This window comes from Danio rerio, chromosome 7 (assembly GCF_052040795.2).
Source record: "Danio rerio strain M-AB ecotype USA chromosome 7, GRCz13ab, whole genome shotgun sequence".
Lineage (NCBI taxonomy): Eukaryota > Metazoa > Chordata > Actinopteri > Cypriniformes > Danionidae > Danio > Danio rerio.
The window spans coordinates 6,335,001-6,346,161 of NC_141027.1; the positions used below are offsets into that span (position 1 = coordinate 6,335,001).

Here is an 11,161-nt window from a genome sequence, read left to right on the forward strand (position 1 = left end):
AATGAGTAATAAATATTAAATGAGTGTTTGTCCATCAGAACATTACTGATGTTACGTTGCACCAATGCTAATTCAACTTTTGTCATCTGTTATAGAAAACAGCAGAGAGACTACAGACACTGTTTACTCCAAACTGAAGATATAAACAGGTTCAAATGAACTCAACACCACAGACAGTATAACAATGTCATGCAAATACAAAAATACACAATTCATGCTTTTAATTTATTTGAATCACTTCAGATATAGTTGCTGGTTCTAATAAATTGAAAAAATCATATTTAAGAGTCAATAAGAGACAATTAACTGCATAAGACACAATAAACTAAGCACTGGGATCTAAAAAAATACACTGTAAAACCCAACAGTCAACTTTATCAAATGAAATGAGTGTAGTTACCTCAAATGTCACTGGAAGTTAATTCTACCCATTTGAAAAGAGTTTTGAACTCAGTGTTGAAGTAATGAGTTAATTAAATAGCTCATTACTTCAACTTAAATAAAGTTCACAGTACTCATATAGATTAGTTTAACTTAAATAGTTTGGTAGCAATCAGAAATTTAACTTATTGGGCTTTACAGTATTCAGTTGGCTTGAGTTCTTTTCATTTATTGGGATTTACTGTGCTGAAATTGCTTCGTTTACTCAAATCGATTAAGTTCACAGCACTCGGATTAATTTTTTTAATTAAATGGTTTGTTGCAATCAAAATGGTTTGGGTTACCTTCACTTCTTGGGTTTTACAGGGTACCAAAAGCTGGTAGTATTAGAGATATTTAATCTTAACTATTTGAATTATTGAGTTCACATCAATGTACTGCTAGTTTGCGCCATAATACATGATTCACAGGGAATATGTTTACACAGTTGCATCTTTTAAAATGCATTTGAAATATGGAGACAATATTGGCTCATTCATTGGCAGTTTTTCCCAGTTTCTGGCATAGAGAAATGTGAGAGACAAGTTAATGTTTTAATGAATTATAACTGTTGATGCAGATCTTTCATTGTTTTGTTTACTGATATTATGTATTGCAGAATTTGGAATATGTTATATAAGAGACAACAGCACTTTTGTAAATATACTAGAAGCTAAATTAATGCCCCAATGTATTTTTATATATTCTCTGTGTACACTAGAGGGCGTAGTAATGATTGTCTTTGTGAATTAGTTTTGCTTTTAGCTTTATTTCTGTACACTGTCTGTTGATGTTTTTTTTTTGACACATGCACTGCTTACACTCAAATCATGTGCACATATATATTTATATAGCCTATATCATGTGTGTATATATGTTTGTTTCATTTGCCTGAATAAATGTTCAGTGAAAATTACAGCAATGAAACAGTGTCAGAATTTACGCACACACAAATAACTGTATGGCTTTAGTAATAATAATAATAATGATAATAATACTACTAATAATAATAATAATAATAATAACACTTTAAAGCTTAACCGTGAAAATCACTACATGAAATAAGCTGGTTATAACTGAAACAAAAGTTACTGTGATTTAATGTGCAAGAGTTATGGTATTTCATAGATGTATTATATTATATAAGCAGAACTCGAATAGAGTGGGTTTTGAATGGGTTTAACTATGTTGTGTTAACTCCAATGCTTTAAGTTAATTTTATTCATTTAATAATGATAATAATAATAACTCCTTTAAATCATTCGTGATTTGTGTTAGTCTATTCAGTTACAGAGATTTAAAAGAGATTGAAACTATCTCTCCAACATTCTGCAGTTGTAAAAACAGAATTTTTAACTGCATAAGAGTTTATACACATTCTTAAATGAATCATAGTCTCAGAATTGACTCAGTGAGATGTGCATGTCTAACCTTTTCACATAACCTACATAATACATTCAGAGTTTTCACTATGACATTTTATGAAAGCTTGTTGAGCACCTGGGGTTATGAACATTTGTGTTCTGACTGTAAAAACCACATCTTCTTCTGCTAAAGTTGGCAACACTGTAATTTCATGAAACCTTTTTACCAGTATACTGTATATATCAGTTTGTTGTATTCTCATTATGACTTGAAGGGCACCTATTATGCAAAAATCTCATTTATAAGAGGTTTAAACACAGTTGTGAGGCAACAGTCTGTGAATATAGCCAGCCTCTAATGGCAAAAGTTAATGAAATCTATTTGTTTATAATCACTCTTGATATAAACAGTCTGCAGAAATGCTTTGATTGACATTCTCTCTATTTATGATGTCATCAAAGTGTGAAAGCCCCGCCCACTAGTGACCATCTCTCCCTAGATGTTAATCTTGTTTTTTGAATATGCCTCTATGCTGACACACAGGCATTTGTAGCTCCGCCCTCTTTTGAAAAGAGGTGAAGAAGCTCCAAACAGGTCACATTGCTAGCAATACCGGAAACACAAAATGCAGGAAATACCAAGACAGTTACCTGAACTATGATTTTATTCCATTTTCTAGAAGCAAAGAGTCCCTGACACAGCCACAGTGCATTATCTGCACCAATGTTCTTGCTAACGAATGCATGAGGCCGTCCAAATTAATAAGACATTTGCAGACATTCTAAATACTGCAAGGTGTACCAAATACAAATGGCCTACTGATGTTTTGCTTTTATATTTTACATTAGGCTATTATTGTACATGAACATAGTCAAAATTATTAGCCCCCCTGTTTATTGTTTTCTGTTTAACGGAGAAAATATTTCTTCAACACATTCCTAAACATAATAGTTTTAATATCTCATCTCTGATAATTGATTTAATTTATCTTTGTCATGATGACAGTAAATAATATTTGACTAGATATTTTTCAAGACACTTCTATACAGCTTAAAGTGACTTAACTAGGTTAATTAGGTGAACTAGGCAGGTTAGGGTGATTAGGCAAGTTATTGTATAATGATGGTTTGTTCTGTAGACTATCGGAAAATAAATAGCTTAAATTTAGACCTTAAAATGGTGTTTAAAAAATAAACTGCTTTCATTCTTGCCGAAATAAAACAAAAAAGACTTTCGCCAGAAGAAAAAATATTATCAGACATACTGTGAAAAATTCCTTGCTCTGTTAAACATAATTTTGGAAATATTTAAAAGAGAAATTCAAAGGGGGGCTAATAATTCTGACCTCAACTGTATGTAGATATAGTAATAAACACTGTTTGTTTGAAAACAAAACAAATTTGTTATACCTACTGCAAACTTATGAGCTATAATATCAATCAATGTGGAGCGGGCCTTACAATATTTTCCAGGGGAAAAGGGGGTCTCAGACAAAAAAAAAAAAAAAAAAAAAACGTAGGAAAACCACTGCTTTAAAGCATGCAGATTCAACAATCCACAACCTGCTAAAGCCAGTTTCCTACATTCTCCTACATGTGTGTGGAATATTCATCCAGCGCTCTGCATTTATTTAAACACCATGCTACAATCAATATAAATAATACAGAGGCGCAGAGCTCATGGTAGGTCTTTCTAGAAAGATTTTTACACACTCTAAATTTATGCGTACTCTAGGGATATCAGTAACTTGTTTTATATTTTGTAAAAAAAAAAAAAAAAAAAAAAAACATGGAGCATGATAGGTCTCCTTTAAATGAGGACAAATCAAGTGACACAAACAACAAGCAAGCAAAAATAATGTCTTTATTTTACAAAAATAACACTAATCTAATAAAGGTACATTACAATAACAGCATTCATGGATAAAAGAGATGTGAGTTTTCATTCATAACGAAGGAAGATTCATTATGAGAAAAAAACATTCACAGCACATAAGTTGTCAGTATGGGGTTTACAAAGCTCATTTTGTCAGTTTTGTGGCTAATTTAGTCGTACAAAAATTAATGATTTTTAAAAGTAGGCGTATCACCAAACCAAACCCCGCCCCTAAACCCTAACCGTCATTGAGAAACGAGCAAATCATTCTAAAATGTATTAATAAGAGTGTAGAAATTCATATGAAGTAGCCATTAAATCAAAAAGCTACAAACTGGAATGAGAGCATTGGGTGTACAGCACTGCCATCAAAATACATTCATTGGATTCACTCGAGTTTCTTAAGGTAAGTGGTTGCAAACAGTTCATAAGGGCTGGATTTAAACAAACAAATTCAATTTAGAAATGTTCAACTTTAATTTCTTTGTTTACTTTAAAGGTTTAATGCAGTGGTTCTCAAAATGTGGTATGTGTACCACTAGTGGTACGCGGGCTTCCTTCAAGCGGTACGCGGAGGAATCCAATACTAATGTCATATGTACATGCAACATATATTTCAAAATAATCAAAAAATGGTTCATATATATATGAATATAGTGACATATAGCCTATATTTATGAGGTCCAAGCAACATTTCCAGGTTTTGATGAATAGGTTACTTAACACTTTACATTTAAATACAGGAGTTTTTTTTTTTTTTTTTTACTTTTTCAAGAACAGTAGCCTACCATTTTTAAAGAACTTTTAGATGCAATTTTTAATTTGAACGTTGACATTTTATTTAGTTTGTTTGTTCGATTTTTTACATTTAAGCACAGTACAATGTCAATGTTCAACGTATTTATAATGTTTAAAGTGGCAGATAATAATATATATTGTTAATAATAGTATTAATCTGTCACGATTTTAAACTGCAGCGCTGTAGCTGCTTTACTAGGGCTACCACGCTACTGTATTTCATGTATTGTTCATGTTACTGTATTTGGTCATTATGGTAGTACTTGGAGAGACAATTTTTTTCTGAGGTGGTACTTGGTGAAAAAAGTTTAAGAACCACTGGTTTAAAGGATTATTTATTTAGCACCTTTCCCAGACATTGAGTCACAAAGTGCTTTACAATAAGAGAAAACAAGAAAACGAACACAGGACAATAAAAGAAAACATGTTAAAACAAGCTTAAAATCCAAATACAGAAACACTAATAATGTTAATTAAAAACTTGCCTAAAAAGATGCGTGTTTAAATGCGTTTTAAAAAGTTCAATTGATCCCAGAGTTCTCAGTGCTAGCGGGAGAGAGTTCCAGAGCCGTGGGGGCACCACACAGAAGGCACGCTCACCTTTAGTCTTAAGAAGAGTTCTGGGAATGGCTAAAACGTCTTTGCTTAAAGACCTCAGACACCGGCTACATGAGTGACTGCGTAAAAGATCTTGAATATATAGGTGTGCTTGACCATGCAGAGCTCTATATGTAATGACCAGAATCTTCAAATTTACTCAAATTAATAGGAAGCTATTGAAGCGCCTTAAGCACAGGAGTATTGTGTGGTCTCCTGATGTTGGGTAAAAGCCTCGCCGCTGCATTCTGCACAACTTGCAGTCGATCCATAGAAGATTTTTTTAGACAAGTGAACAGAACATTTAGCCCTTTAAAAAAAACGTAAATCCAATTAATAATTTTTCTTTTACTGGAAGACACTATTTATATATATATATATATACACTAGTAGATATTGTGGTCAATTGGACTACTGCAGCTCTTTGTATTCAGGAGTTTTGCAGGCTTCAATTGTACACCTGCAGCTGGTTCAAAATGCAGCCGCTAAAACTTTCTAGTATCTCACCATCTCTAGTTTTATCATCCCTTTACTGGCTCCCAGTCCAATTAAGGATCAAAATGTGTGTGTGTGTATATATGTATGTATATGTATATATATACATACATATATACACACACACACATATATATATATATATATATATATATATATATATATATATATATATATATATATATATATATATATATATATATATATATACACACATATATATACATACATATATACACATATATATACATACACAAGTATAGATTTTGTATGTTGGTTGTTTTGTAAAGCACTTTGGTCAACATCTGTTGTTTTTAAACGTGCTCAATAAATAAAGCAAAACAAACAAACAAATACTTTTTTTTTTACACAAAATGTGATTTTAAAAAATATATAAAAACACACTAACACTTACTGGATTAAACAAGCAACACACAATAAGCTGAAGACACACAAACAATATTAATTGGACTTTTTAAGGCAAGTAAGTGGTTGCCAACAATGTATATGGGCTGAATTTGAACAAACACATTAAATGTAATGTTCAACTTAATTTGTCTAAATTCAGCCCATATACATTGTTTACCTTAAAACATTTAGCAATAATTTTTTAAGTGCACTGGACTGTTTAAAAGCCACATCATTTTAATAATGCTTTTTTTCTCAGGTTATTTGAAATAAGGCACCATGCAGATATTTAAAACAAAATAAAAACTTATTATTTTCCTACAAAGTTGTATGGCTCCAGTGTTTGTGTCTGTGTCAGATCTCTCCTAGTTTGCAGTAAACCGTGTTGATCTGTCCTGAATCGTCGTCTTCAGTCTGGTGAACTGTCGCTCTTACTTTAAGCGTACGGTCGAGTCCGGGCTGCGGTTCCTCTTTATTTTCTGTCATCACCTCCTCCTCACTGTCTGCTCGACGAGCTTTAGGCTGAGAAAGACGCAAATAAACAGGTCAGACGGAGATATAAAGCAAGATGTTTGACCACAGAGTCTTAAAACACACTGGCATCCAATTAGCAGTGAGGGGCGTGTCTAGAAATGATAGTGGATATATAAAAGGGGCGGAGTCATGTTGGGTTATGGGCGTGTTTTGGTGATGTGAAATATCATTGTTTGGCATAATTGACACCTTTTGACACTTACAGTGCTTTAGGCCATCAAAGTTGACCGTTTTCTAGTCAACGATTGGAGGGCATTTAACAAGGGGATGTGTCATGCTCATTTTGCCTAATCTCATATTGATCTTGAGGGCCTATGGCAGGGGTGGCCAACCCTGTTCCTAGAGAGCCACCTTCCTGCAGATTTCAGGTGCAACCCATATCAAACACACCTGCCTGTAATTATCACGTGGTGTTCAGGTCCTAATTAATTGGTTCAGGTGTGTTTGATATGGGCTGCACCTGAAATCTGCAGGAAGGTGGCTCTCCAGGAACAGGGTTGGCCACCCCTGGCCTATGGAATATACTGTATCCATCTTTCCTCCTAAAAGTCTTTAGTTTTTTAATACTTTTAAGACAAATACTGGCAGCTAGCTCTCTGCAACTCTCACATGGTCGCCTACTAAAGCTTAGCAGGGCTGCGAGCGGTCAGTAGCTGGATGGGAGACCACATGTGAAGGTTGCTGCTGGAAAAGGTGTTGGTGAGGCCAGCAGGGGGCGCTCAACCTACAGTCTGTGTGGGTCGTAACGCCCCAGTATATTGAAAGGGACTCGATACTGCTCAGTGAGCACCGTCTTTCGGATAAGACGTTAAACCGAGATCCCAAGATAGGCTTTGAAAAGAGTAACGCCGGCATCCTGGCCAAATTTGCCCACTGGCCTCTGTCCATCATGGCCTTCTATCCATCATAACTGGCTTCATCACTCTGTCTCCTCTCCACCAATCAGCTGGTGTGTGTTATGCAGTCTGGTGGTGGATTTGGAGATTCCCCCAAAAATGTGTAAAGTGATTTGTGTGTCCAGAAAAGTGTTAAATAAATGTAAGAAATTATTTATTTTACAGCTTTTCATGGTCAACAGTGTGCAGAGGCAGCTTAGTCGACTACCACGACAAACCAGAGAGACTTGTCAAACAATAGAACCTATAAGTAATAACTAAATAATGTTATATTGGGCGGTTGCAGACATTTTTCATACATTTTTTGAGCCTTCCCTTACATCCAAAGCACACTTTATGAGACTCGTTGTCAGCTAAGCACTGTTGTGGGGTGATAGGTGCGCTCTCGCACCTTCCACACACACAATTTTCCAGGAGAAGCGGCCTTAAAATCGTCTCTCTGTTGCTTAAGAGAGATTCAGGCTTTTAAAAAATGAATTGTGAAATTCGATACCACCTGAAAGTAATATTTTTTTTTATCTTGACCCATGCTCGAGCATGAGAGTCCAACACTTGAACTGTGTAAATAACTTAGTATGCATGAAATAGCATTGGACCACCCATTTAAAGAAGTTTTTTGCTAAATCTTTGGACTATGGTGATTATTATAATGCAAGTGAATGGTCTCCTGTTTGACTGACTATGAATAAACACTATACAAACAAGTCCAAATCTATCCCTGGCTCTAGCGCTTTACCATCAAGCTGAATTAGCTGGCTAGCCAGTTACGTTTTAGTTAAGTTTACACCAAGCTTGGGTTTTAGGTCAGTGGTCCCCAACCTTTTTATCAACGCGGACCGGTCAACGGTTGTCAATAATTTTACAACGTATTGGTGTGGGCCAAGGTGGGGGGGAGGGGGTGGGCTTCTTCACGTGAACACAGCTGCTGCGTTAGTGCATCCAGGTTAATCATGAACAACTCAGTGCGCATGCGCTAGTTGCACTATCGCGGTCTGATTATGTTCTAATCAAGGTTAATATGCATCAAATACATAACATCTGTGCCAAACATTTCTAACTGACAAACATATTAACAATAATACAGCCGTATAGTCGAACTAAATGTATGCATTGGCATGTTACAGCCCTAATGAGTATGATTATGTGAAACTCCATATAGGTACATATTGCAATGATTTTGGGTACTTACTTAGCGATGCACGCACACATGTATGCACAGTCCTAAATGCTCTGCTGATTTGGACTCTATAATACGTGTTTTATAACTTTAAACTATCAACAACATCCACTGAGCTATATTTTAGCGATCGTTCTTCCCGCTCCGTGGTGGATTTTGGCATAGACCATTTAACGTGAGATGGCGGGGGGTGGGGTGGAAGAAACCAAGTCGCGGGGGGAATATTTTCTACAGAAATAATTTATGATTTCTTATGTGTGGCCCGGTACCATTACTGTGTTCATTGTTTGGGTGTACTATCCATTTAACTGCACATACTAGACATATGAGGTTATTTTTAAAGCATAATTGCATAGTAATACATACATGTCGGACAGGAACATCATAAATTGTCGCTAATGTGTTGTTTTCTGGAGGCGTCGAAGGACTTTGCACAGTTCTGTGAGTCGTCTGAGACTGAGAAAGAGAACACTGTTAAAAAAACATACTGCAGAATGATAATAATGTGAGAGAAAATCTGAGTGAGCTTTTACCTGTGGATGAATTTTTAAGGACTTTCTTCTCTTGACAATCACTACAATTAAAGTCATAATCAAGCCCAGTAAAACCACGGCACAGATGGCGATGATGACCCAAAACATGAGCGGTGGCTGAGATTGCAATTCAGACTGCTGCTTTTCATGGCCTGAGGAGAAATGGAAATAGTGAAACACATTTTAGACAGAGCTGTTTACACTAGGCTCATGTTTACTTGGTTATTGTTTTTTGTATTTTGTAATAATTATGGTGGCTTGAAAAGCCAACATACTGTTATCTCACGTAAACTTATTATGTTGGCTTGAGAAAGCCAACATACTGTAATGCTACTTAAACTTATTCTTATTATTATTATTATTATTCCGGCTTCTGACCAAAAAAAAGCAATCGCTTCTCCTCCCAGGGCTTAGATGCTACAAGCCCCAAATTTGGTCAAAAGCTGTCTATTGCCCATGAGATGGTTGCTGTATGTCCTCATGCCGATAAGATTTGTAGTTTTTGAATTAAAAATTTTTTGAATTAAAAAATTGTAAATATTACAATCGAGTATTTGGGGCATATAAAAAAGTATACAATCCTCAAATTTGGCCAAAAGATGTGCTTTAAATTGAAGATAATTATCATATTTATTTGGTGTAATTATAAATAACAGTTTTCCTATAAATATTTTTTTTATATTAAATTTGTTAATTTCAAACCTAAAGCTTGTCAGAGTGTCCACGAGATGGCGCCAGAAGACTATTTTTGAGCCCTTTGGAATTGAGTTTACTGCACCTTTGCACCTTTTACAATTTCTTTCCATTCGGTCCGGTCGGACCTGAATGTCTTTATACCGTTGTAATCACGTGTAAATTCTAACAAAGACAATGTTTGCACTTTTTAAATCACATTTTATTTATTGTGCAAAAATAAAACATCCAAACAGCATCATAACCAATAAAAACACACAGCAAAGAAAATGTATTTTAAAATAGTGAATATATATATATATATATACATACAATGTATGAAGATTTTTTATATCCCCTTAATATGCTCTGCTGTTGCTGCATCAATTTCTCTCTGTAACATCTGGATTACAATTTACACTGCAATGTTCACAATTTATTATTATGGGGGGAAAATCCAAACAGTATTATAATGTTTTAAAGCAAAAATGTTAAGAACAATTATTTACAAACAGGTAAAATAAAGTGTGTGTATATACATATATACAATTGAAGTCAGAATTATTAGCTCCCCTGTTTATTTTTTCCCCAATTTCTGTTTAATGGAGGGAAGATTGTTTCAGCACATTTCTAAGCATAATAGTTTTAATAACTCATTTCTAATAACTTCTTTATTTTATCTTTGCCATGATGACAGTAAATAATATTTGACTTGATATTTTTCAAGACACTTCTATACAGCTTAAAGTGACATTTAAAGGCTTAACTAGGTTAATAAGGTGAACTAGGCAGGTTAGGGTAATTAGGCAAGTTATTGTATAACGATGGTTTGTTCTGTAGACTATCAAAAAAAAATAGCTTAAAGGGGCAAATAATTGTGTCCCAAAAATAGTTTTTAAATAATTAATAACTGCTTTTATTCTAGCCGAAATAAAACAAATAAGACTTTCTCAAGAAGAAAAATATTATCAGACATACAGTGAAAATTTCTTTGCTCTGTTAAACATAATTTGGGAAATATTTAAAAAAGGGAAAAAAAAAATCAAAAGGGGGTTAATAATTCTGACTTCAACTGTATATATGTATGTATATATATACATACATATATACATATATAACACATACACACATTTATGGTTAAGGTTATAAGGATTATTTCTTAATCCCCCTTTTATGTTAGCAAAAACATAAGTTTACTTCAGATATTTCTTTCAAAACAATATTCTGTGCCGCAAAAGAGCCTTCTCCTCACTTGTGATAATGACAATGAAGCTTTTGGCCTATGCTGTACCAAAAAAAAAATAAAATCACCCAGGTGATGACAACTAAATATTACGATTATAACATTGTGTTAGTGGCCAGTGGGGTGGAACAACGTCATTGGTCAGAAT

At 34.4% G+C, this 11,161-nt stretch overlaps 2 protein-coding genes across 4 annotated transcripts in view; one reads left to right on the top strand and one right to left on the bottom strand.

Moving 5' to 3' along the window:
* The window catches only part of si:cabz01036022.1, a 45,442-nt gene extending 44,104 nt beyond the window's left edge, over positions 1–1,338 (top strand). For both annotated transcript variants that reach the window (XM_087260279.1, XM_087260278.1), the window contains exon 12: positions 96–1,338. In XM_087260279.1, the coding sequence (XP_087116405.1) occupies positions 96–145 (50 nt within the window). In that variant the 3' untranslated portion in view covers positions 146–1,338. The remainder of the gene's footprint in view (positions 1–95) is intronic.
* A 2,293-nt stretch (positions 1,339–3,631) lies between these two features.
* The window catches only part of si:ch1073-220m6.1, a 58,625-nt gene continuing 51,095 nt past the window's right edge, over positions 3,632–11,161 (bottom strand). The window contains exons 5-8 of one of the 2 annotated variants that reach the window (XM_087260479.1): positions 9,099–9,250; positions 8,932–9,021; positions 6,281–6,480; positions 3,632–5,365 (exon numbers count right to left, since the gene is read on the bottom strand). In XM_087260479.1, coding sequence (XP_087116605.1) covers positions 6,313–6,480; positions 8,932–9,021; positions 9,099–9,250 — 410 coding nt within the window. In that variant the 3' untranslated portion in view covers positions 3,632–5,365; positions 6,281–6,312. Of the gene's footprint in view, positions 5,366–6,175; positions 6,481–8,931; positions 9,022–9,098; positions 9,251–11,161 lie in introns of those variants that run through there. The other variant, XM_087260478.1, reaches the window with a different exon arrangement.